Source organism: Suncus etruscus, chromosome 4 (genome assembly GCF_024139225.1).
Source record: "Suncus etruscus isolate mSunEtr1 chromosome 4, mSunEtr1.pri.cur, whole genome shotgun sequence".
NCBI lineage: Eukaryota > Metazoa > Chordata > Mammalia > Eulipotyphla > Soricidae > Suncus > Suncus etruscus.
In genome coordinates this window covers 37,929,709-37,957,211 of record NC_064851.1, presented here as the reverse complement: position 1 = coordinate 37,957,211, position 27,503 = coordinate 37,929,709, and the positions used below count along the sequence as shown (strand labels likewise).

Genomic DNA, 27,503 nt, shown 5'->3' with positions numbered 1-27,503 from the left:
GAGAGACCATATGAGACTCTGGGGATGGAACCTAGGTTAGCTACATGCTAGACAAGCACCCACACCACTTTCATATTGCTCCAGCTTAGAAAGAATTTTTTTTGTGGGGTTTTTTTTTTTGGGGGGGGGACAGGGGTCACACCCGGCAGTGCTCAGGGGAAACTCCTGGCTCCATGCTCAGAAATTGCTCCTGGCATGTATGGGGGACCATATGGGAAGCCGGATTCGAACTGATGACCTTCTGCATGAAAGGCAAACACCTTACCTCCATGCTATCTCTCCGGCCCCAGGAAGAATTTTTTAATATAAAAATCTTCAGAATAGCCCGAAGAGATAGCACAGAGGTGTTTGCCTTGCAAGCAGCCGATCCAGGACCAAAGGTGGTTGGTTTAAATCCCGGTGTCCCATATGGTCCCTCGTGCCTGCCAGGAGCTATTTCTGAACAGACAGCCAGGAGTAACACTGAGCACTGCCGGGTGTGACCCAAAAACCAAAAATAAATAAATAATAAGTAAATAAATAAATAAAGGTTTAAAAAAATCTTCAGAATAAAAGCATAGCATCAGATTATTTCACCAGTGAACTTCACAAAACTTTCAAAGTATATCCATCCTGATCAAACATTTCCAAATAGTTAAAGGGGGGTTAGATAATAGGACACCATGTGAGGCACTTGTCTTGCATGTGGCCAACCACAGATTCAATCCCCTGAGCACCATCAAGTATGATCCCTGACTGCCGAGCCAGGAGTGAGCTCTGAGCACAAAACAAACAATAGATTCTACGAAATCAATATCACTATAATTTTCTAACTAGGAAACTAGAACACCCATAAAAAGAAAACTATGGATCTCTATGTCTGCTGAACTTAGATACAAAAATCCTCAACAAATACAGGAAAAATCAAGTCCAAAAACATATCAGGGTAGGAGGAATAGTACAGCAGTAAAAGCACTTGCCTTGCATGCAAGGTAGACCAGGTTTAAAACCTGGATCCACATATGGTCCCCCATGGCCACAAAACCAAACCAAATAAACAATATATCAAATACTCAATAGAAGTAATAGAGGGAAATGGGAACATATTAATAAAAGTTATATATAACAAATATACATGACAAACCTGAAGCTAACATCATGTTCAATGCTGAGAAACTTAAATATTTCCCCTTTATCTGGAACTAGACTAGCATATTTACCCACAACTGTGCTTTTCCACATAGTTTTAGATATTCTAGCCAGAGTAATTAGTCAAGAAAAAGAAATAGAAGACCAAACTTAAAAATAATTAGTAAGCTGGGCGTGGTCCTAGCTACTCGGGAGGCTGAGGCTGGAGGATTGCTTGAGTCCAGGAGTTCTGGGCTGCAGTGCGCTATGCCAATCGGGTGTCCGCACTAAGTTCGGCACAATATGATGATCCCCGGGGAGCGGGAGACCACCAGATTGCCTAAGGAAGGGCGAACCGGCCCAGGTCGGAAACGGAGCAGGTCAAAGCTCGCGTGCTGATCAGTAGTGGGCTCGCGCCTGTGAATAGCCACTGCACTCCAGCCTGGGCAACATAGAGAGACCCTGTCTCTAAAAAAAAAAAAAAAAAAAAGTAAAACTATGGTAATATACATAAAAAATTCTAAAGACTGCCAAAAACAAAACAACTACTTGAAGTAGTTATTGATTATTGTAAACTGCAGGATATGCAAAATCAGTGTACAAAACTATTGCATTTCTATATGTGAACAAGTTGGAGAAGAAGTAAATTAAGAATTCCATTTACAGCTATATCAAAAAAGATAAAATACCTGGAAGTAAATTTAAGAAGAAGATAAAAGATCTAAACATTGATATTGTAAGATATTACTAAGAGACATAGATCATACAAAGAAATGGAAAGACATTTTGTGTTTATAGACAAAATGACTAAACTTTAAATGATCATTTTATTAAAAAAATCTACAGATTCATATAAACCCTATCAAAAATATATGTGGCAGGGCTGGCCAGAGAGGTTAGACACTTGTATTGCGTGTGGGTGTCTGTTTTGGTTTCCACCACTGTATACAGTTCCCTGAATACAGTCAGGAGTGAGCCTTGAGCACACAATCAAAACAATCCCTGTGTACTGTTGAGTATGGCCCCAAAACCCAAATTAAAAAAATAGCTAAGCCATTTTAAAAAGTAAATAAAAAACAAAATCCTAAAACTTGTATGTAGTAAAGATCATAAATAGCTCAAGAAATTCTGCAACAAAACCGAAGGTATATTAACTGACCTCAAATATACTGCAAAATAATAACTATAATAATTCATATCCAAAGTATACTAATGGAACAAATAGGCTCACAGATCAAGGAAATAAGTAGATAGATGGTCCAGAGATAAACACCACTCATATATTAACGATATAATCTAAAACTATATGTTTTAAATCAGACAATAAAAAAAGCCTCTTTAGGGGCCAGAGAGATAGCATGGGGTAAGGCGTTTGCCTGGCATGCAGAAGGTTGGTGGTTCAAATCCCGGCATCCCATATGGTCCCCTGAGCCTGCAAGGAGCGATTTCTGAGCATAGAGCTAGGAGTAACCCCTGAGCGCTGCTGGGTGTGACACAACCCCCCCCCCCCACCAAAAAAAGCCTCTTTAATAAATAATGCTGTAAAAGTTGAATGGTCACTTGTAAAAAAAATTCAACTTGGCCACTAATTAACACTATATACAAAATGAACTCAAATGACGAAAGACTTTATATAAAATACATGGAAGAAAAAAAATAAATCAGAATTTCTGCATCAAAGATATATTTGCACGCTAGTGTGCATACTTTACATGCCAGAAGCCTGGATTTGATCTCTGGCACCTCAAATTTTTCTTAGCACTGTCAGGTGTAGTTATTAAGCACTGTCAAATTTGTCCTAAAAGCCAAAAAAATAAACAGAGATAAAACTGAAATTCCACATAATCTAACAATATGACTTCTAGGTTTTTATCTAAAAATGCGAAAACCCCAATTTTAAAGGGTACTGACACCCTATGTTAACAATAGCATTATTTATAGTAGCAAGAACATGGAATCTACCTAAATGCTTATCAAATTTAGATCCACCTAAATTCATCTCTAAGTAGGTGGCTATTTAGAGAAACAGATATACACACACACCCACACGCACAAACACACGGAATACTATTATGAAGTTGTGCCCTTTGAGACAAATGGAGGGATTTTTTTAGGTGGGGTGGTGTCACACCTGGCAATGCTCAGAGATACATGTGGTGTCAGGGATGGAACCCTGATGCTCACACTTGCAAATTAGGCATTCTAGCTTTTGAATCATTTCTTCTACCCCAAAATAGATGGATCTTGAGTTGATCATGTTCAATAAACTCAGTAAGGAATAAAATATAATAATCAGATGATTTCACTCATATGTGGAATAGGTTTATGAATTGGGAGAAAATCTCAATTAAAATTATGGTGATTTCCAGAAAGAAAAGAGAGGGGGCCAGGAGGAGTAAGGTTAAAGGGTGTTTTGGGGTAGCAGAGGGATATTGCAGTGGATAGGGTGTTAATCATACTCACAGCCTGCCTGGATTCGATCCCTCAGACCTCCTATAGTCCCTGGAGTACCATCAGGAGTAATTCATAAGTGCAGAGCCATGAGTAACCCTGGAGCATTGCAGGGTGTGGTTCTCTCACAAAAGGTCTTTTGGGTGGTGGAATGGCACTAAAATTTTAGTGTTTAGAATGGAAGTAATGACACTCAAATAGAAGAGTGAATATAAACTCTTGAAATTCCATAATGTTGTAACTATTAGTAAAGAAATGAAACAAACAAAGAAACAAGTAAAGACTCATCAGAAACTCTCTGGGCATTCCTCCCATTCTCTTTAATGTTCCTTCTTAGCCTCTAACAGTTGTCCTTTTCTTACCCCTTCTGTAAGTCAGAGTTCACCAATGTCCCTGGGATATTTTACTATTTCCTCATGACCCAAATTTCCTACAGACTCCCTGCGGACGAGCTCAAACAGATATAACTTTGATTACTACAGACCTACCTTAAATCGAGCCCTCACACACCAAAACCTTATTTTCTCTCATCCAGCTATCTCACAGGACCTTTAGACTCACACTTCCTTTAGTGAATATACCAGAAATGGTAAATCCTTTCCATAGGGCAAGAAAAGTAGCATTAAATAATAAAAAAAATGTATCAGGAATTGTAGCTTACTCAACTTTAAAAATTAAACCATATTTACAGGATGCATCTTCACATCATGGTTTAATGTATTGATTTAAAGTTACATTGGAATACACTATAAGATTTATTTCTGTTGTGAACAAGATTTCTTGAGAATCACTGAAGTGTACAACCAATAGCTTTCCAAGGTCCAGTTACATTTCACAAAGTTCATAAAATATTAATCTCTTGGGGCCGGGCGGTGGCGCTGGAGGTAAGGTGCCTGCCTTGCCTGCGCTAGCCTAGGACGGACCGCGGTTCGATCCCCCGGCGTCCCATATGGTCCCCCAAGAAGCCAGGAGCAACTTCTGAGCGCATAGCCAGGAGTAACCCCTGAGCGTCACAGGGTGTGGCCCAAAAACCAAAAAAAAAAAAAAAAAAAAAATCTCTTTACTAAAAAGTAACCAGATAAATACTTGATATAAAACTTGAAAGACTCAAGTCAGTACAAGCACAACTATGTTTATTCTCTTTTTCCCATTCAAAGATATGTGCCAGAATGTAGCAGAACTGGAATCAGATGAAGTTTTAGTTTCTCTTCATCTTTTTGTTTGTTTGTTTGTTTGTCTGGGGGTCACACAAGGTGGTGTTCAGGCTCCTGAATAGGATCCTGGTTCTGCACTCAGAAATCATTCCTGGTGGGCTCAGAGGACAATATGGGACTCTAGAGATCAAATCTGGGCTAGTGACATACAAGGCAAGAGCCCAACCTGCTGTATACTCTGTACTCTGCTCCTGTACCTCTCTTCACTTTTTTTTTCTCTTCATTTTTTAAAGTGATTTAGAACAAGCAATTCTGACAATCCTAAATATGCATTAAAAGAATCTGATCTACTAGTGAAAGTTTTTAAGATCCTATTTGTTTGTTGTTTTGTATTAGCCATACCTGCCAGTGTCTTGAGGGACTTTAGAAACTGGGTATGGAAGCAGGGTTGGTCATATGCAAGACAAATGCCTCAACTCCTGTACTAGCTCTCTGCCCCTCAGTGAATATTCTAAAACATAGTTCCTAAATGTATTTGGCTACACCCCCTTTTGAGGAAAAAAAAAAAAGCAGGGTGAAGGGAGACTAGAGAGAATGATGAGTAAGACACTTGCCTTGTAGGCAGTAGAGAGGGATTTTATCTCTGGAACTCCATTTGGTTCCCAGAGCCTCTCAGGTGTGATCCCTGAGAATAGAGCCAAGGTTAAACCCTGAGCACAGCTGAGTGTAGCCCCTCAAAAAACAAACAAAATTACTCAGCAGATCCCTGGAAATCTATCTTCCTGGCATCCCATATAGTCCCCAGAGTCTGCCAGAAGTGATTTCTGAACGCAGAGCCAGGAGGGACCCCTGAGTGTCCCTGGGTATGGCCTCCAAACCAAAACCAACAACCAAAAAAGAACAAAAACACCTCAACTCAAAAAAAGAGGGGCCAGAGTGACACTATGTACGAGGGGCTTGCCTTGCATGTAGCCAACCAAGGTTGGATGCCTGGCACCACATATGATTCTCCGGGCCTGCTAGGACTAATCCCAGAGTGTAGAGCCAAGAGTCAACCCTGGAGGTGGTCCCAAAACAAAACATTAAACACCTCAACTCGGGGGCCGGAGAGATAGCATGGAGGTAAGGCGTTTGCCTTTCATGCAGAAGGTCATCGGTTCAAATCCCGGCGTCCCATATGGTCCCCCGTGCCTGCCAGGAGCAATTTCTGAGCATGGAGCCAGGAGTAACCCCTGAGCACTGCCGGGTGTGACCCAAAAACCAAAAACAAAACAAACAAAAAAAAACACCTCAACTCGACAAGGTAAGTCTTAAACATAAAATTCAATATATACCTTTAAGTTTATATTTCCTATTTTATATGTCCTATGTATGCAACTTATGGTATTCTTAGCAACTATTTAACTCCAAAGGATAAAATGATTGTGTAACCTAGGGCTGGAATGAAAACAATTTGAGATAGAGATCAAATTGTGTTTATAGCTAGCATTATTGGCAGCTTTACTATCAGTCATTTCCTGTGGGAATATTTCACAGGAACATACTTTTATGCCTTGACTATTAATTACAAGGCCCGGTTCCAGTGAATAAAAAAAATATTGCAGACCAGTAAATGCTAATGTATAGAAATTATAGTGCGATATTTCATAGCATTTTCCAGATGAAAATTATTTAAGTTTTGTTTTTTTTTTTCCTGGACTGGAGTGATAAGTGGGTGGGGAATTTGCATTGCATGTGGCCAACCCAGGTTTGATTCCTGACATCCCATATGGTCCCCCAAGCCTGCCAGGAGTGATTTCTGAGTGCAGAGCCAGGAATAACCTCTGAGCACCAAACCAATAAACAAATATAAATTTTAAAAAAGATTTTTTTTTTTGGCGGGGGGCACAGCCGGCAGTACTCAGGGATTACTCCTGGCTGTCTGCTCAGAAATAGCTCCTGGCAGGCACGGGGGACCATATGGGACACCGGGATTCGAACCAACCACCTTTGGTCCTGGATCGGCTGCTTGCAAGGCAAACACCGCTGTGCCATGTCTCCGGGCCCTAAAAAAGATTTTTTAACAAAGTTTTTTTCTTATTCATCACTGAAAGAATTTTAAACAACTCTAACCCCAAATGATCAAGTGGAGAGTAAGGAATAGATTAAATAATACAGAATTATAAGAACACATTGGAAATTAAAGCCCTTTATTTCCTCTAAAATTAACGTTAGTGAAAAATACTTTTCAACCACAGAATATGAGGCTATATTTTTACTCAGTCGAGAATAAAATTCAAGTTCTGTGATCAGAAATCACTCCTGGCAAAGGAGGATGGTTATATGAAGTGTCAGGAATAGAACCCGGGGCCGGAGAGATAGCATGGAGGTAAGGCATTTGCCTTTCATGCAGAAGGTCATCGGTTCGAATCCCGGTGTCCCATATGGTCCCCCGTGCCTGCCAGGAGCAATTTCTGAACATGAAGCCAGGAGTAACCCCTGAGCACTGCCGGGTGTGACCCAAAAACCACACACACACACACACACACACACACACACACACACACACACACACACACACACACACACACAGGAATAGAACCCGAGTTGGACATGTGAAAGGTAAGCCCCCTAGCCACTGTATAATCTCTCCAGTCTTCAATTTGTCTTTGCCTGGGATTATATTATTTTTTTATAAGGAAAGTAGGGCAGGCATTGTATAAAACAAAAAACAAGGAATATGATATAAGTGGGTATGAATATAATACTATTGGAATTTAGGAGAATGGGCAATCAGAGGATACACCAGAGAGGAGTAGAATGGTGTCTTAAAAGGATGAGAAAATTTTCCAAATAGAGATGCAGGTAGTTAAATTTTTTCAAGATACTGAGACTAGATACTAACAAACGTAATATAGATCAAAACACATCTTTTTTTGTTTGTTTGTTTTTTGTTTTTGGGCCACACCCGGCGGTGCTCAGGGGTTACTCCTGGCTGTCTGCTCAGAAATAGCTCCTGGCAGGCACGGGGGACCATATGGGACACCGGGATTCGAACCAACCACCTTTGGTCCTGGATCGGCTGCTAGCAAGGCAAATGCCGCTGTGCTATCTCTCCGGGCCCAAAACACATCTTGACACTGAAGCCTCGGCAGAATAAAATAGAGACAAAGAAACCACAAGTTGGGGCTACACTGTTTTATTTAACCATTTAAGCAGTCATTCATTCAATATTTCCCGAATAATTACTATGTGCATAACCTGTGCCAGGAATTAGGAGTGTATGTGAGCCACTCACAGGTCCTTTCTTTTTTGTTTTGTTTTGTTTTGTTTTGTTTTTGGGTCACACCCTGCAGCGCTCAGGGGTAATCCTGGCTCTATGCTCAGAAATCACTCCTGGCAGGCCCTGGGGACCAGATGGGATGCCTCGGGATTCGAACCACCGTCCTTCTGCAAGCAAGGCAAATGCCTTATTTTCATGCTATCGCTTCGGCCCCTCACAGGTCCTTTCTAGTATGTAAGGTAAACATCTCAGAAACATAACTGCACCAGGGATGATGGCAATTCTTACCAATACTGGATCAGAAAGAAGGCTGTCCTGTGCCATGGGGGGAGGGTACGTTAATTAACAAGTGCTGTGTGCAGATTCGGATGAAATGTTAGCGAGAGTGGGTTAATTTGATCTAACAGCCCTGTCTCTTAATCCACCGAGTTTAATAAAAATGAAGTGGTAAAGAGGAGGCATGATATTTGATCTTGAACGCCATCAAAATTATCATGTTAGTATGCATTAGATGAGCCAGCAAGGGATCCCATCCTGCCTGGATAGGGGAACTGCGGAGGTCAATCAGACAGCTAACTCCAAGAGGGCAATCAATATGTTTCAGTACCTTTCTAGGACACACTGCACCGAACTACACCTGGACTTTACCTGGTCCGGGAAAACCATGTTTTCTTCCCTCCAGCTTAGACTTTACGAAACTAAACGCATCTCATGCAATGGTGGAAGTAGGTGCAGGGAAAGTAGATCCCATGTGGCAGTCTGACACCCCGATTCCCTTTCTCTGGCTCCCCCCAAAACTGCAGCAACCTCAATACAGACTCATTCCCGCTCGCTCTCCCCTTCGTGCACCCCCACACCTCCCTGGAGTCTGCACCTCCCTTGCTTTCTCTCTTTCTCTCTCTTTCCCGCCCACCCAAGTTCCCAGAGCCCCGCGCTGGGTCTCTGCAATTCGGGGCGCCCACTCCCCCCTCCCCCGCCGCGCCTCGAGGTTCGGTGCATGCGCGCTGAGGCGCTCCCCCACGCCCCCTTCCCGGGCCGAGTTATGCCAAGTATGTGAGCAGCCCGCGAGGCCAGCGCCGGTCATGGGGAGCCGCCGCCGCCTGCGCAGCGAGTGCGGCCCTGCGCCCAAGGCGGGGGGGAGCCGGGCCGCCGACGCCGAGGGGATGGCCGAGCCTCTGAGGAGGACGCTGTCCCGGCTGCGGGGGAGACGGGCTCCCTGCGCCGTCGGGGGGCCTGGGCGGCTTCAGGAGGCCTATTCAGGGGTCGCCTCCTCGGGGGGCTCCATCTCAGGGGCCTCCTTTTCAGGGGCCTCCTTCTCAGGGGTCGCCTCCTTAGGGGCGTCCTCTTCTGGGGCGTCCTTTTCGGGGACCTCCTCAGGGGCCTCTTTAGGGGTCTCCTCCTCAGGGGTGTCCTCCTCAGGGGGCTCCTCTTTAGGGGTGTCCTCCTCGGGGGCCTCCTCAGGGGCGTCCTTCTCAGGAGCTTCCTTAGGGGTCACCTCCTCAGGGGGCTCCATCTCAGGGGCCTCCTTTTCAGGGCCTTCCTCTTTAGGGGCGTCCTCCCCAGGGGCCGCCTCCATGGTCGGCACCTCAGGGGGCTCCTCCTCAGGGGTCGCCTCCTCAAGGGCCTCCACCTCAGGGGCCTCCTCCTCGGGGTCCCCCTCAGCCTCTCGAGACGCCCCCCCAGGCGAGCCAGCCTCAGGAGCATGGTGGCCGAGCCTGGAGCGACCTCCGCCTCCGCAGCACGGCGGGAAGGAACCCGTCCTCCCGGGCCGCGGGCTCCCTCGCGCCGCCCCGCCGGCCACGGCGACTGAGGAGGCGGCGACGGGGCACTCGGAGGCGCTGCGAGCTCGGGGGCTAGCGGCGGCGGCGGCGGCGGCGAGCTCCACCCCGGGGGCGGAGGGCGGCGGGGGCGGCGGCGGCGGCGAGACGGGCAGGCTGCAGACCCAGTTGCGCGAGGCCTACGCGCTGCTGCTCCGGGCCATGCACGACCTGCCCCCCGACTCGGGCGCGCGCCGGGGCGGCCGAGGCGGGGCGGAGCGCGGCGGCCCAGCGGGAACCCAGCCGTCTCCGGGCCCGCCGCCGCCGCCGTCCCCGACCCCGTGCCCGGGCGGTGCCGAGGAGGACCGCGCGCTCTGGCCTGGACACCCGCCGCGGGGAGGAGGGGGTCGCCGGCAGCAGGTGTCCCGGCCCCGATCGCCCCTCGGGGTGTCCGGGCGCCGTCTCCCGCGGAGCCCTCGAAGGCGATCGGGCTGCAGCCGAAGCCTCGAAGACCTCCGCGCTGGTGCCGCCCGGCCTCTTCCCTGGCAGCGGTGGCCCAGCGACGGCTGGCTCGGGTGCGGCGACCCGGACCCGGGCCCGGACGACGCTTGGCCACGTGGAGGCGGGATGGACGCGAAGGCCACGGCGTTCCCGGGACCCCCGACCTCCAGCCCGCAGCCCCGACGTGGAGCCCCGTCTGGGAGCCCCCGCGGGGAAACTTCGGGGTCCTCCTCTGGCAATGATCGCAGCCCCGGAGCCCGCCCGGATGCGCTGCCCGCCCTCCGGCCGCCGGCGGTGACGGTCAAGAAGCTGCAGAAGTGGATGTACAAAGGGCGATTGCTGTCCCTGGGCTCCATGAAGGGTCGCGCCCGCGGGACGCCGCCCCCCAGCGTTCCAGGGGCGCCCGCCGGCCCCTCCGGTCTGAGCGCTTTGGGCGTGCACGACAGCCCCGTGCTCGGGGCGTCCCCAGAGCGGAGGATGGCGCTGACAGGTAGGGTGCCTGGTAATGCGAATGCCACCCCGCAGAGCCTAAAAAAAAAGCTTGCTCCCTGCCTCTGGCGGCTTTTCTGCAGCCAACCCCGCGCCCCTGCGCCTCTGCGGGGGTCGTGGCAATGGCAGCTGACCCCGACTTGGAGGGGGGAACCCCGTCCTGCACTTTCGCCTGCTTAGTGCTTTTTCTTTGGACCAGTGGCTGGGGAATTTAGGGCTTTTGGTTTGGTTTGGTTTTATTAACACCAAGAAACGGTGTGCAGGCTCCCGAGCACCTCCTGGAGCAAAGGTGAAGTTCACCACGCGCTCGCAACAAGTTTCCAGATGGGCGGTGCTGCCTGGATATTTATTTGTAGCTCTAGGCAGATCCGCGCAGACTTTTGCGGGAGTTTGTAGAAATTTGAATTTGGTCCAGGGTAGACTTTACAGGCTTCATAATTAGTCATTTGACTCTCTGACTCTCACTCTCTCTCTCTCTCTCTCTCTCTCTCTCTCTCTCTCTCTCTCTCTCTCTCTCTCTCTCTCTCTCTCTCTCTCTCTCTCTCTCTCTCTCTCTCTCTCTCTCTCTCTCCCTCCCTCTCTCTCCCTCCCTCCCGCCCTCCCTCCCTCCCTCCCTCCCTCCCTCCCCCCCCCCTCTCTCTCTCTCTCACCCTCTCCCCATACACACAATCAAAAAAACCCAGATTTATCATAAGTTCCATTTTTAAAGCCAGGTAGTAGCCCACGGATTGTTCTCTACTTCTCCTTTCCTCTAACAATAAAGATGACTTTTTATTGTGGAAAATCAAGGGTACTCGTTTTAAACAGAACTCTTAGGAACTTCTAAAAAGGTGCAAACATTTAGTCATTAGTAAACATATTTGCCTTCAGCTTAGGAGTTTGTCCCATATTTTAGATGTGCCCGTATTTTTTTTTCCCACTGAAGACTTAAGTGACCAATTCTAGAAATCGCCTAATTATGTTGTAAATAGCAAAAAGTCTTCTCCAAAGGAAGCATAATACTTTTAGAATGTGCCAAAATCAACATGATCTTTTGAACCGCGTTCTTGAAGATGAAGGTTTAAAGCGAACATAAAGACCAATGCCAAAATGTATAGCATTTATAGTACTTGGCAGTTTGTCTGGGAAGAATTGTAGATCCGGTGCTATAGGACTGGGTTAGTACACAAGAGTTTGTTTAACCAATAAAAAAGCAAAATAAGGGAGAGGAAGTTTATAGGATTTCTAATCCCACAAATGAAACAAATGGAAACTTAAAGTGGATAGAAACTATCTTTAAATGGTGTTTTAAATTTATAAACCTTCATTCCACATCTGTCAGATTTTTCCTTTGATTTTATTCTTTTGCTTTAATAAAAGAAGAATGAAGTATAATATTTATTAAAAGGATAATAGAATACAACTTTTTTCTGTGCAAGCTTCGTAATATATAAGCAGTATGAGACATAAAATGGTGTGATCATTTGTGTATATATATTTATTTTAAGAAGGTAGAAAAATTTATTGGAAAGAAGCAGAGAAAGGAGAATTCCCATGTGGGAAGGAACTTAGCATAGGACTAAGTTCTATTTACATTTTTTTTTTTTTTTTTTTTGGTTTTTGGGTCATACCCTGCAGCGCTCAGGGGTTACTTCTGGCTCTGGGCTCAGAAATCGCCCCTGGCAGCCACGGGGGACCATATGGGATGCCGGGATTCGAACCACCATTCTTCTGGATGTAAGGCAAACGCCCTACCTCCATGCTATGTCTCTGGCCCCCTATTTACATTTTGAACAAGATCTTTACCTGATCTTGGTTTGCTTTATAAATTTTAATTTTTTTTAATTTTAGTTTTTGGGTCACACCCAGCGGTGCTCAGGGGTTACTCCTGGCTGTCTGCTCAGAAATAGCTCCTGGCAGGCATGGGGGACCATATGGGACACCGGGATTTGAACCAACCACCTTTGGTCCTGGATCGGCTGCTTGCAAGGCAAACGCCGCTGTGCTATCTCTCCGGGCCCTTGTTTTTTTTTTTTTTGTTTGTTTGTTTGTTTTTTTTTTGGTTTGTTTTTTGTTTTTTGTTTGTTTTTTTTTTGTTTTTGTTTTTGTTTTTTTTGGTTTTTGGGCCACACCAGGTGACGCTCAGGGGTTACTCCTGGTTATGTGCTCAGAAGTCGCTCCTGGCTTGGGGGACCATATGGGACGCCGGGGGATCGAACCTCGGTCCCTCCTAGGCTAGCGCAGGCAAGGCAGGCACCTTACCTCCAGCGCCACCGCCCGGCCCATAAATTTTAATTTTTGCCACAACAAAAATCTGCATAAAACTTTAGTCACATTTTCTCTCCCCTTGTGGTAAAAAAGGTTAGGTACCATTTGATAACTTTTATTGCTCTGAGTTGTAATTTAAACATTCGGGAATTTTAAAAATAATAAATGTGGTAATTTCAAAATGAATTTGCCTACTTAAAATTACCATATGCTGATACTTTATTTTTCCAAAAAGTCTAAGCAAAATTAAATTACATATGAAACACTTTACAGATGTTATTTCTTTTTTTTTTTTTTTTGTTTTTTTTTTTTTTTTTTTTGGGCCACACCCGGTAATGCTCAGGGGTTACTCCTGGCTATGTGCTCAGAAGTCGCTCCTGGCTTGGGGGACCATATGGGACACTGGGGGATCGAACCGCGGTCCATCCAAGGCTAGCGCAGGCAAGGCAGGCACCTTACCTTTAGCGCCACCGCCCGGCCCCCAGATGTTATTTCTTTTCAAACTACCAATTCATGATAAAAGAATGATAAAATTTAGTTTTGTAGTGTTTACATATATAGTACAGATTTAAAAGATTTAAAAAACACCTTGTTTATGAAGGTTAGTTGAATTATTAAAATCATTCTAGATAAATTATGTGATTCTCATACAGTCTTACTGGAAAACCTTCTACTTCCAGTGAGTTATGACAACTGTCACTTCAACAACAAAAGAAACACAAGGGCTAAGCAATTTTCTGAATGTCTCTCAGACTAGAGTACAATTTGTGTATAATAAATAACCTGGATTTAAGCTCAGGTGTGACTCAAAAACTTTGATTTATTTAAGGTCAGACAGACCTTATTTTTTAGAGATTTAAGTCAATTAAATCTGTTACATTATTGTGGATTGAGTAGGTGAATGAGATTTCAACAAGGTTTACAGATGTAGCTTCCTCAAGGTTACAAAGTGGACTGAGAGACTCCTAGACTAGGCTTTTGGACATTAAAAATTTTAATTATGGGGCCGGAGAGATAGCATGGTGGTAAGGCGTTTGCCTTTCATGCAGAAGGATGGTGGTTTGAATCCCGGCATCCCATATAGTCCCCTGTGCCTACTAGGGGTGATTTCTGAGCATAGAGTTAGGAGTAACCCCTTAGCGCTGCTGGTGTGACCCAAAAACCAAAAAAAAAAAAAAAAAGGAAATAAAAGAAATTTAATTGTTATATCCCGTTTAAACTTGATCTTTAAATGTTCATGTGGTTCAAATTGATTTTACTTGTATTATATTGTAAAATAACATTTCCTAAAAAAATTAGTTGCACAGTTCAGATTAGGCAGTACATTGGTTGCATAAAAATGTTAAATAAGGGCATGGGATGCAGTCCAGGCAGATCTTGGACTCTTGAGTATGACCCTGGCATAAACAAAAAGTTTTTTTTATAACATTTATATATTATTTATAAAACTTTTTTGTTCAAAATAGTTATGTTTGAAATTTGTAACACAACAGATAATGATAAACCTCTAATTTACTAAGGATTTTTGGGAAAATTTAAGGCTACATGGTAAGTGGAAGCCAGATTTTCCATTTTGATTTTTGCTTTCTACCTAAGAACTGCAATAACATGATAGCATAATAATTTCAATGATTTTTTTTTCTAATCTTAACTTTTATTGCAGTTTAGGTAACACAGATTTAATAGTATTAACCTTTATGGTTTTGATCTACAAAGTTACTGCTAATCAAGACTCTCATATTCTGATATCCTCATATCTCATGTCCTGATATCACTTCTAATTCGTCTCTTTCTTTTCCTCCACTCCCTATCCCATTGCTTGGTAATTTCAGTTTTGTAGAGAGATAGCACAGTGGCGTTTGCCTTGCAAGCAGCCGATCCAGGACCAAAGGTGGTTGGTTCAAATCCCGTTGTCCCATATGGTCCCCGTGCCTGCCAGGAGCTATTTCTGAGCAGACAGCCAGGAGTAACCCTTGAGCACCGCCGGGTGTGACCCAAAAAAACAAAACAAAACAACAAAAAAAAAAGCCAGTGATTTGATGCAGTTGGATATATAGTGTTTAGATTGGCCTTTTTGTTGCTAATTGAGATGATTATTTAATAAATACTAAGTCATTACATACAGTAAATATTGTCATGTTTCTGCAAGCCTTAAGGGATTTTAATATTAATCATTTATAAGAAGTCTAAATACATTTTATTAGCTCATAGAGCACTAAATTGAGTACTTCTTATCTTTTATTGCTTTGAAAAATAATTATCCTACATTGGTTTCACTTTTTCCTGCTACATGATCTGTGGTAGAAAAAAATGGGGTATTTTGTCTAAAATTTTAAGATTTCTTTAAAAATATTTTGTGCCGGGGCCAGAGAGATAGCATGAGGCAAGATGTTTGCCTTGCATGCAGAAGGATGGTGGTTCAAATCCTGGCATCCCATATGGTCCCCTGAGCCTGCCAGGAGCAATTTCTGAATGTAGAGCCAGGAGTAACCCCTGAGCAACCCAAAAACCAAAACAAAACAAAAAAAGTTTGGGCCACCTGGCTGCAGCTTAATCCTGGCACTATGCTGAAGAATCACTCCTGGCAGGCCTCCAGGGACTATATGTAGTGTCAGGGATTAAACCCCAGTAGGTGTATGCAAAACAAGTGCATCCCCTATTGTACTATCTCTCCAGCCCCTAAAATCTTAAGAAACTGTGTGCACTATATATCATTATATATTCAAGTGATGTTTACACTTAAAAAGGCACATTTTTGTCTACTTTTTCTTTTATGTTTTTGTAGCTCTAATTTCCTTATGAGCCACATTTAAAATGTGGATTTCCCCAGATTCTTTTATGTATTAACCTTCTTGAAGACTATATCAGATGTCTAATTTTTTAACTGTATTTTGGCTTTAAATTCAGCATCCAAGTCAGAAATTCTGTCAACTCTAGTTGCTTTATTTTTTGGAGGAGCGGGGGATGCCATAGAACACTGGAGTTGGTGGCAGGAAAATCCAGAGAATTACAAATTCAGCAGGAAATCATGTCATGTTTTGAAAGTCTTACATTTTAAAGTAGAGTTGTTTTATTTATTCATTTTTTTTCTGTCAAGGCTGTTATTTAGATCAGTAGGTCCCCACAATATCCAAGGGGGCCAAAGGTGAAAACTATGTAAATAACTGAGGGGGAGGGAGTGGCACCTAAGAGAATTTGGGGCCTAATTGAGGAATCCAGATAGAAAAAAAGGTTCCAGGCAGTTGAAATCAGAAAAATGTTGAGAAAGAATGATACAGACCATTGCCACTCAAAGTATGGTTCACAACTATAAAGGAGAGCTTTTAAAATTCAGTGTGTAGATGAAGTCCTTGAAAACCTAGTTAAAATGTAGATTAAATAGGTTTGGGTGAGAGACCTAAGAATCTGCTGCTGCTGTTTGCTTCACATAGTACTGAGATTCTTGACTAGTCAATATCGCATTCCTCTGTCTTGGTGTATAAACATTTTGGAAAAGTATTCCACTTTATTCTGTTTCTTAGTATTTAAATTATTAGAACAATGTATTTGATGTTTTTGGACTTTAGTTTTATTTGTACACATTTAAACTTGCTATTTACAGGAAACAAGTTTAAATAGTGCCTTTCATATTGGTCTTACTAGACACCATTAAAAAGTGAGATTTTTGGAATCTGCAAGGTATGTAGTATACTAGTTAACAGAATGGGAACTCTGGATTTCTTATCAGATGCCAACATTTACCAGGCTTATGGTCCTGGATGAATTATACACTCTGCATAATCTGAGGCTTGCTGTGAGGATGAAGAGATAATATATTTGGTCCTATGCCTGGTGCTGTTAGTTGTTATCAATAGAAAAGCAATCAGGCTTTCTGAGAGTACTGCCTTGTCCCAGATCATTAGGATCTGGATTGGGAGTGAAATCATCAGAATTTGAGGACACTGCCTTCAGGAATAGTGGGAAGTCCCTGGAAGGGTACTTATTTTGCTTATTTTTCTTTCTATTTTTTTTTCTTCTTGATCTTTTTAATTAGTTCTGTGTAACTGAAAACATTCTTGAAGTTTTCTCTATTTGTCTGTTGCCAAAAACAGCAGTCTTTTTCCTAAGAGTCTTTTTTGTTTGTTTGTTTGTTTGTTTGTGGACTACACCTGGCAGTACTCAGGAGTTACTCTTGACTCTGCTGCATTCAGGAATTACTTCTGATAGGCTTGGGAGACCATTTGGGATGCCAGGGTTTGTACCTGAGTCTGTTACATGCAAGGCAAATGCCCTATCTGCTGCTGTAGTATAGCTTCAGCCCAAGAGTTTTTAATTGTTAATCTTGGGGAAAAGAAATCTTGTCCTTTATTATGTCCTCCTTTCTCTTTAGATGTAGCTAGGAAAGACAGAAACATCTAAGCATACTTATGTATAAGTTTAAAGTTGTATTGCTTTGTTTGGGGGCTATAGTTAGTAATGTTCAAAGGCTTCTCTTGATTCTTTGCTGGGGTTGGGTTGAATCAGGAATCAATGTTGGCAGTGCTCTGGGGACCATGTAATGCCATGTGGGGATCCATGGGGATTCAATCTGGCCTCTTGCATCCAGTGCATGCAAACAGTCTATTGAATCTCTCTCTCTCTCTCTTTTTTTTTTTTTTGTCAATCTTTTTTTTTAACATAATTTTTATTTTGATCATAGTGGCTTACATATTGTATGAATCTCTCTTTTTAACTCTAAGCCTATGTTTTTATTCTAGTCATTGTATTTGGTGGGTACAACTGATTCTAAATCGGCCAGTTTGTATTTATTTAAACTCTAATATGATGTTCATAAAAATTCTGTTATTTAGATAAAAATTCAGGGGTTACTTCTGGCTCTCTGCTCAGAAATCACCTTGGTAGGCACAGGGGAACTATATGGGATGCCGGGATTCAAACCACCATCCTTCTGCAACAACAACAACAAAACCCTCAAACCCAGTTGATCTCTTTTTTTTATTTTTAGATTTTCAAAGTAAATTGACTTAATTAGAATCTGTTAATAATTCCATGACATTTTTTTGCAAGATATAAACACTTTGTTTTGGCTTGCAATATTCCATTTTTATTCAATTTATTTTTTAGACTACCTTTTATGGTGCTCAGGGCTCACTCCTCACTCTGCACTCAGGGATCACTCTTGACAGTTGCTTAGGACCATATGCAGTACTGGGAATCAAACCTTGGTAGTCTGTGTACAAGGAAGGCAAACACCTTATTCAGTGTATTATCTCTAGATTTTCTCCACTTATGTTTAAATATTGTTTACTTGTGTTTTCTTTCAGTTCATATATTTGAGTGTTTACATATTTTTATAAACATATACTTTATTTACATATAAATATACTTGTACAAGATAATTTATTTTTGTAAATATGTATTCAATTATATTTATAATTTTTACCAACAATTAACTTATCTTCCTTATGAATTATAAAAATATAACTATAAACTTAAAATTAAGCATCGTTTATTTTGAAATACTTAGCAGTCAGTCAGTCTAGTTGGTTTCCAAGTCTTTGTAGTCTGTATTTTCATGAATATTATTGCATTGTATTCCACTGCATTAATTTATGATTACTTATTCATTCAATACTGTATCAGTGAAATACCCTGATTTCTTAAATATGGGATGGCATCAGCTTTATTTTCCTTTTCTTACATTTGTTTTGGACCACACACAGCAATGCTCAGAGGTTATTCCCAGCTCTGCATATAGGAATCACTCCCAACAATGGTCAAAGGACCAATTGGAATGTTTGGGACCTAACTTAGATCTGCCGAGTTTAAGGCAAGCAACTTATCCTCTGTACTATCTCTCCAGGCCCAGTAGGTTAATTTCTCATTGTAGTTCTTGGAATGTAGTACAAGTAGAAGCATGTTTCTAGTTTATGGTAAGAACTCTGATAGGACTCAATGCGTTTAACAACATAAAATTTTGGATGTTTCAGGAAACTGCTGAGAAAAAGATATGATTCATAGTCCTTATGAGTTATGCTATTTTATATATTTTTATTGTATCTACTGATAATGGCCTTTGAAGGTTTGAAATGTTACTAAATAATAGAGGATTTGGGCTTACATGTGAAACAGATTTAGGATACAGTCACTTAAAATCCAGAAATCCCAGTGATTATCTATACTATAGATTAGTACAAATAGATTTAATGCACCCTTATAGACTGAATTCTGTACTGAAGGAATGTGTTCATTCATATTTTTTTGCTGTTTATATTAATGCATTAAGTCAAATAGCTGTGCTATTTGAGACAAGATACCTGGTTCTAATGTGGAGTCTCAAAAAATTTTTAATTTGGGGTCTGGTCCTGCATGCACGAGTTCTGTGTTTAATCCTAAACACTACATGGGCCTGAGTACTAAGTGGGAGGACCAAATTGGAAATAGCTTCTCAGCACCACAAGGTGTGGTTCAAAACAAAACAAAACAAAACATGAAAATAAAAAGAGTTCAAAACTTAATATTTTCCCTAGGTATTTAGACTTTTAACTCTGCACAAAATACTGCTATGTACTACATAATATTTGTTAGGAAACAAATATTAGTTGAAATTGTAGTAATAGATGAGGTGTTTAGTAATTGTTATGATTTATAAGTATCTTCCTTTTTGTTTTTGGTTTTTGGGCCACACCCGGCAGTGCTCAGGGGTTACTCCTGGGTGTCTGCTCAGAAATAGCTCCTGGCAGGCATGGGGGACCATATGGGACACCAGGATTTGAACCAATCACCTTTGGTCCTGGATCGGCTGTTTGCAAGGCAAATGCCGCTGTGCTATCTCTCCGGGCCCTCTTTCCTTATTTTTAATCATTAAGAAATAACTTAATAACTGATCTCAAGTGACATAGCTTTTCTGGTATATTAAGCATTATATTCTACTTTTTTTTTTTAAATAGATTTACTTGAAAATGTCTATGGTTCATCAATGAAGAGAAGAGAACTTGAAGATCTGAAAGATAATATTGAATTCAGAAGTCATAAGCCACTTAATAGCATTACTGTGTCAAAGAAACGCAATTGGCTTTATCAGAGTACTTTGAGATCTTTTAATTTGGAAGAAGAAAATAAGAAATGCCAAGCTGTATGCAGCTCACCTGTTTCCTTTCCTAAACATCAGCTATCACGACCTTGCCTCAAATCATCTGAAGAATACTGTACATATATGGTGTGCAGTGCTACAAATTCCTCTTTATCAAGAAACCATCCTTTAGATTTTGGTGAGGAAAATGATGCAGATGATGAAGGAGAAATATGGTACAATCCCATTCCCGAGGATGATGACTTTCCAAATGCCTTGCGTTTTGGTGAGGCAAACTCTGCTATTCTCAAATTTCCCACTGTCAATTTGACGGTCATCTCCAGTAGTGACCTGATGAAAGCAGAACAGCCTTCTGAAGACTTGCTGTGCTTTTCTGAACATAGAGGTAATGTTCAGACTATACAGTCAAATGAAATGAATCCTTCAGATTTCATCCATTCCACGGAGTTTGTGCAGCAATGCAAGCAAAGACTTGGGTATAAAACAGAGGAAGATATAATGGAGGACAGTTCCATGCAGAAATCTCCTTTTGCAGGTAAAGATAATTGCCCATCTTTCTATTTTCTTCTATTCTTTCATTCTTTGGCAATAGCTATCCTTATAGAGTGAACAAATTTTCATGAAAGCAAAGAACATTCAAAATAACAAACTTTAAAATATGTAAAGTAGTTTAATTCTTATCACAGGCTTTGTTATATAACTTGATGTACTTTTTCGCATGTTGTATGATAATCCAGTGAGACAGTAATAACTTTTCTTTAAGTTGAAATAATGGAATCATGGGGAATGAAAGAGAATGATATGTATATATATTTTAGAATTAAGGTATAATTGACGTACATATTTCGGTATACTGAATCCTGATTGTAAATTATTTTATTTTATATATTTATTTTTTTGGCTTTTCAGCCATACCCGGTGACACTCAGGGGTTATGCCTGGCTATGCACTCGGAAATTGCTCCTGGCTTAGGCGACAATATGGGACACTGGGGGATTGAACCAGGGTCTGTCCTAGGCTAGTGCACACAAGGCAGATGCTTTATGGGTAGCGCCACCACTCTAGCCCCTTATTGTACATTTTTATATGTTGTGAAATGATCATCACAATTTGGTTAATGTCTACCATGCACATAGTTCAGTGATTTTGTTTTGTTGTGATGAGTGCTTTTAAAAGAAAATCTCTAAGCAAATTTTAAATATACAAAACACCATTATTTAATAATAGTCACTGTGCTAGTAGTGACTATCATTCCCATGACTTAATTATTCTATAACTGGGAGTTTGTACATTTTGACCATCTTTCCTTACCTGTCCACCCCCATCACTTTTGTCTACTGTTAATCTATTCTTTGTGAAATGTGTTTTCTTTATGTAAATATTATCTCATTTTATTGGTTAAATGATTTACTCATTCACATTTCTTTCTTTCCTTTTATTGAATCATTGGGAATTAGAAAGTTGCAAAGTTATTCATGATGAATTTCAGGTGTACAATGTTCAAAAACCAATTTCTTTACTATGGTCCACTTTTCTCCACCACTGTCTCCACCCCACAGCCTTCTTATGGCATATATTCTTTTTCTTTTTACCTTGTAGGCACCATCATTTGCAATACTGTTACTGAAAGGGTATCATACACATCACTTTACCTCCTCTCAGCATCCAGTGTGACCAGCTTTCTCTATCTTTGTTGTAGTGTTCCCTTCCCTAACCAGACCACCTCATAGCCACAGTGGCAAGCTGCCCAAGGACCAGTTCTATTGCCCATTGTCTTTATTGCCTTTGGGTATTCATTATTTCCTTACTATGTTTCTTTCTATCTATCATATGAATGAGGTTATTCTGTGCCTGGCCCTCTTTCCTCTGATTCCTTTCACTAAGCATCATACTCTTTTGATCTATCCATGTAACAAAAAATTGCATGACTTCACTTTTTCTTATGGCCCAGTAGTATTCCATTGTGTATATATACTTTAGTTTCTTTAACCAGTTATCTATTCTTGGGCACTTGGGTTGTTTCCAGATTTTGGCTGTTATGAATGTACTACAATGAATATAGTCATTCAGATGTCTTTTATGTATTGTGTTTTTTGGGCCCTTGGGATATATCACCAAGATTGGAATTAATTGGTCCAATAGAAGATCCTATTTTTGAGAAATGTCCATATTATCTTTCATAAAGGCTGGAGATTCATTCACATTTAGCCTGGCCATAGTAGAGAAGTTATATTCACAGTGTACCCAGTGTACCATTGATCATAAATTTTGCTTTTCTGCTATGATTATGAACAAAGAAAAAAGAGAAAATGAAGAGAAACAAGAGGAAACAGTAAAAACCTTCCAAATTGGTACTGTAATAATTATGGAATTCAGAGAGAAAACAAATGAAATATGATATTTTAGATTGAACATAGAAATTTTTGAAATTCAACAGTTTATAATTTTTTCTCTTCCTTCCTTCCTTCCTTCCTTCCTTCCTTCCTTCCTTCCTTCCTTCCTTCCTTCCTTCCTTCCTTCCTTCCTTCCTTCCTTCCTTCCTTCCTTCCTTCCTTCCTTCCTTCCTTCCTTCCTTCCTTCCTTCCTTCCTTCCTTCCTTCCTTCCTTCCTTCCTTCCTTCCTTCCTTCCTTCCTTCCTTCCTTCCTTCCTTCCTTCCTTCCTTCCTTCCTTCCTTCCTTCCTTCCTTCCTTCCTTCCTTCCTTCCTTCCTTCCTTCCTTCCTTCCTTCCTTTCTTTCTTTCTTTCTTGTATACCAAGCAAGTGTTCTATCCATTGTACTATTGCTCCAACCCCAAGCCATTTTATTTTTAAAAATTTGAATGACAAGTATAAGGAGATAGCTCCAAGGTCTGGAACACATACTGTGCAAGCAAGAGTCCAGGTTTGACTCCTGGCTCTGCCTGATTCTCTGAACACTACCAAGAGCTATCTTTGAGAACTGAACTGTGTGGCAGTAGCCCTTGAGTACCATCAGGAATTTTCCCCCAAAATAAAAGTCCCCTGGTGGTGCTCAGGGGCTGATAGTCAAGGGTTGCTTCTAGCAGTGCTCTGGGGACAGTTTACAGTGCAGGAGGCTCAGTCACATGCAAGACAAGCACTTTAACAAACCCTTTACTTTATCTTACTAGCCCCTGAGGTATGATTTTAAGTGGTCAATACATTTGATAACGTTTCAACCAGTTCTTAGATAAGAAAAGAATATTAACTCAATGTTATTGTGTTGTTTTAATAAATTCAGACTTGTCTAAAGTAGATATTCTGTATGGTTTAATAAAAATAGCACAATTTAATATATTGAATATCTTTTTTTTAGACCAAAACATTGTAAGCCAGAGCAGGACAGCAATTATTATAGATTGTTTTAGACCTGTAAGCCAGTAGAATTGTATTACAGTTTAGAGTACAAGGGAATGTTTTGTTTAGTTTATCAAACTCTCAGTTTATTCATTGCTTACCAGAAAAACCCAGCAGACATTAAAAAGAATCATTTTTCTAAAAAGAAATGACTTCTTTATCATGAGAATACTTAAAGATGGTGGAGAGAGAATATTATATTAATACTTTAAAGAAAGGGTGTTTAAGGTCTCAAGAAAACTCAGTGTCTCAGAATGCCTGCTTTGTAAGTATTAGTCCAAGAATTGCATTCAGACCTTGTTGCTACCATGTGTACTGAGGTTAATCCTGGCAACTCAGCTGTTTGTGACTCCTGGTACAGCAAATTCTTGATTATTCTGGCCACACAGATGTAGATATGTGTGAATGCCATAATTTAAGGGGTGTGAGCCCAATGAGCACTGCAGCTAAAAGATGTGTGAGCAGTAAGGGTCATCCCTTAGCAATCACATGTGTGTGAACCATAGTGACACCCCCCCCCAAATCATTAAAACCACATTGTGTCAGTGGTCTGAGTGATACTGCAGCCAATAAGGTGCTTGCCTAACACATGACTGACCCAGGTCACCTCAACTTAATATGCTGGCCCTTGTAAGCACTACAGCTAAAAAATTATATGGCACTGCTATTAGACCATGGCTCTACTCATCATAAGAATAGGAAGGAAGTTGGAGAAAGGGTCATTTAATCTTTTGATTTTTGTTGTATTTTTTAAGGTTGTGTACCCCAGTAGTATTTAGGGGCCTGTGGGGTCACTCCTGGTGATGTGTGGCTTGGTAGGGGCACCTACCAAGTTTAGTACTCAGGTATAGTTATGGGGGCCATTAGATAGTACTCATCTGTTACTGAGGCTATAGCTAACAGTTTGAAGGGCTATGTGGTACTGGGAAGTTAACTTAGAGCCTTGTGCATGCAAAAAATGTCTTTCAGCCCATTGAGCTATCTCCAAGGCCCACAATGATCAATATTGATATTTATTTTTGAAATGAATATTTTTCACTTTAATTATTAACTCTAATATTATAGTTTTATATCAGTCATTAAAATATTTATAAGAAATAGTTAAAATTATGACAAAGTTAAACATTTTTTGTTTTCAGGCAATACTCAGTGATATTCATGATTTATTCTTGACTCAGTTCTTAGACATCTCTCCTGGCAGGACTTGGGGACCATATGTAGTTCTGGAGATTGAACTTCCCTCAGCCACTTGCAAAACAACCACTATACACACCATATTATCTCTGTAACCCCACAAATTAAATTTTAAGTAATTGAGATTTTATGCTACACTATTTCTTTTTTTTTTTAACTTATTTTTTTCTTTTAACTTGAAATAATAGGGCCAGGGATATGACTCAAAAAATTGAAGTGCGTACTTTACATGTGGGAGCTATGGATATATTCCTTTGAACACCACTAGAAATGGCTTCCTCATAGTATCAGGAATGGCCCCAACAACTGCAGGCTGTAGACCTTCCCCAAATAGAATAAGTAAATTAACTGATTAATAGCAGTATAAAGATTGTATTTAGGCTTATTCATCATCATGTGTATATACTAAGCTGTGCTTGTCATCAAAATCTAATTTCTAACCGTAACCCTATAATTGTTTCCTTTTACTCAATTTAAGTATTCCACTTGCTACATTCTATAAAGGAGACATTTATTTTTTTTCTTCTTAAATTTTCTTTTCGTTTTTCAGATGGGCACTGTGGGTTATAGTAGTCAATATTTATGCTTCAGATACACAATCTTACTGCACAGCACCCTCACCAAAGTGTCTCTCATCCTCCATCACAATCCTTAGGCCCCTTCTATCCATCTCTACCTACTTTCCACCCCTACTTGGTAAACTCAATTCTGTTGACAGAGTCGAAGGGTTTTGTTTTCATTGTAGTCCCTTTCTTTGTTTCTTTATATTCCATATAAGAAGTGAGATCAGGGGCCGGGAAGGTGGCGCTAGAGGTAAGGTGTCTGCCTTGCAAGCGCTAGCGTAGGACAGACCGCGGTTCGATCCCCCCGGTGTCCCATATGGTTCCCCCAAGCCAGGGGCGATTTCTGAGCGCATAGCCAGGAGTAACCCCTGAGCGTCAAATGGGTGTGGCCCTAAAACCAAAAAAAAAAAAAAAAAAAAAGAAGTGAGATCATCTATTTGTTTTCTCCTAGCTTTTTTTCACTTAACATGACATTTTCTAGTTTGATTCAAGTTAAGAAATTTAAGATTTCATATTTTCTTGTAGTTCAGTGTTATTCAACTATGTATATGTAACATAATTAAATTTAATTAAAAAATTTTTGGCATTTGGGCTACAATTAGCTGTGCGTAGGGAATAGTCTTGGCTCTGTACTCAAGGGTTATTCCTGACAGGGCTCAGTGGATAATATATGGTACCTAGGGAAAAAAAATCCAGGATGACTATATGAAAGGGAAGTCCTTTAACTTATTTCTTACTATCTATAAAGCCCTATAACACAGTTTTTTACTTTTATTTTTGTTTTTTTGTTTGTTTGTTTGTTTTTGGGCCACATCCAGCAGCACTTAGGGTTACTCTTGGCTCTGTGCTTCTTCTTGGCAGGCTCTGGAAACAATAGGGGATATTTCGCTGGTCTGGTGCAAGACAAACTCCCTATTCTCAAATCTATCACTCCAGCTCATTAGTGCAAATTTTTGCAGATTTTTTTTGGGGGGTGGTTCACACCCAGCAGTGCTCAGGGATTACTCCTGGCTCTATGCTCAGAAATTGCTCCTGGCAGGCACGGGGGACCATATGGGATGCTGGGATTCAAACCACCATCCTTCTGCATGCAAGGCAGACGCCTTATCTCCATGTTCTTTCTCCGGCCCTACATTAGTGCAAATTTTTATCCACCATCTATTGTTGGGTACTTGGATTGCTTCCAATTAAGTTTTAGTTATTATATATAATAGGTGTGCACATTTCTTTTCTAATTAATGTATTGTTTGGTTTTGGGTTTTAGTTTTTGGGTCATATCCTCTGGCATTCAGGGGCTTCTCCTGGCTCTGTACTCAGCAATTGCACTTGGTAGGCTCAGGGATTTGGGATGCTGGGGATTGAACACGAGTCGGTCCTGGGTCAGACATGTGCAAGGCAAATGCTCTACCTGCTGTGCTATCCTTCTGGCATCTCAAATTAATGTTTTTATGTTATTGGGATCTATAATAAGTGGAATTACAGTAATTCAGTTTCCTACTTTTTGAGAAATTTTTCCATGCTATTTTTCATAGAGATCAAACCAATTTAAATTTCCACCAATGAGGGTTTTGTTTTTTCACTTCATCCTACTGGTTTGTTTCCATCCCATACTGGTTGTTCCCAGACACTTGATATATGCCATTCTCATTGATGTGTAGTGATAAGCTAATTGATTTGAATTTGCCTGACAGTGACGTGAATACTTTTTCATATGGCTATTGATTGTTTATCTTCTTTAGGGAAGTATCTGTTCAGTTCTTTTCATTGTTTGAAGGGGTTTTTATTAAGTTATTTTCTTTTTGTTTTTTTTTTTGTTTTTTTTTTGGCTACATCTAGTAGTGCTCAGGAATTATTCAGAAATTACTTCTGGCAGGCTCAGGGGACTATAAAGGATGTCGGGGATCAATCCTCCGAGTTGGCCACATTCAAGGCAAGTAAGTGCCTTACAACTTGGTGGTACCATGTGATGTGTAGGGGATTGAAACAGGTTGGGCATGTGCACAAAAATGTCCTACCTGTTGTGTTCTCTTCAGCCCCCAATTTTGGGTGTTAAACCCCCCTTTTAGAAATATGATATTCAAATATTTTCTCCCACTTAGTATGGTGGTCTTTAATTTTAGCTATAGTCTCTTTTGCAATGAAGATGCTTTTTTAGTTTGATGCAGTACTATTTGCCTTTTGTTTTGGTTTGGGGCCATATCTGGCAGTGCTCAGGGTTTACTTTTGGGTGGAGATTGGTGGACCATATGGGATGGCATGGATTGAAATTGGATGGGACATGTGTAAGACATGCACCATTACCAGTGTTTCAGCCCCTGTTTATTTAAATACGTTTTAAAATTGAATCACCCC

At 41.1% G+C, this 27,503-nt stretch overlaps 2 protein-coding genes across 2 annotated transcripts in view; one reads left to right on the top strand and one right to left on the bottom strand.

The window, feature by feature from the left end:
* The window catches only part of RPF1 (ribosome production factor 1 homolog), a 1,036,037-nt gene that overhangs the window by 335,585 nt on the left and 672,949 nt on the right, over nt 1–27,503 (bottom strand). The window lies entirely within an intron of this gene.
* The window catches only part of SYDE2 (synapse defective Rho GTPase homolog 2), a 47,873-nt gene continuing 30,323 nt past the window's right edge, over nt 9,954–27,503 (top strand). The window contains exons 1-2 of the mRNA XM_049771287.1: nt 9,954–10,722; nt 19,898–20,575. Of these exons, the coding sequence (XP_049627244.1) occupies nt 9,954–10,722; nt 19,898–20,575 (1,447 nt within the window). The remainder of the gene's footprint in view (nt 10,723–19,897; nt 20,576–27,503) is intronic.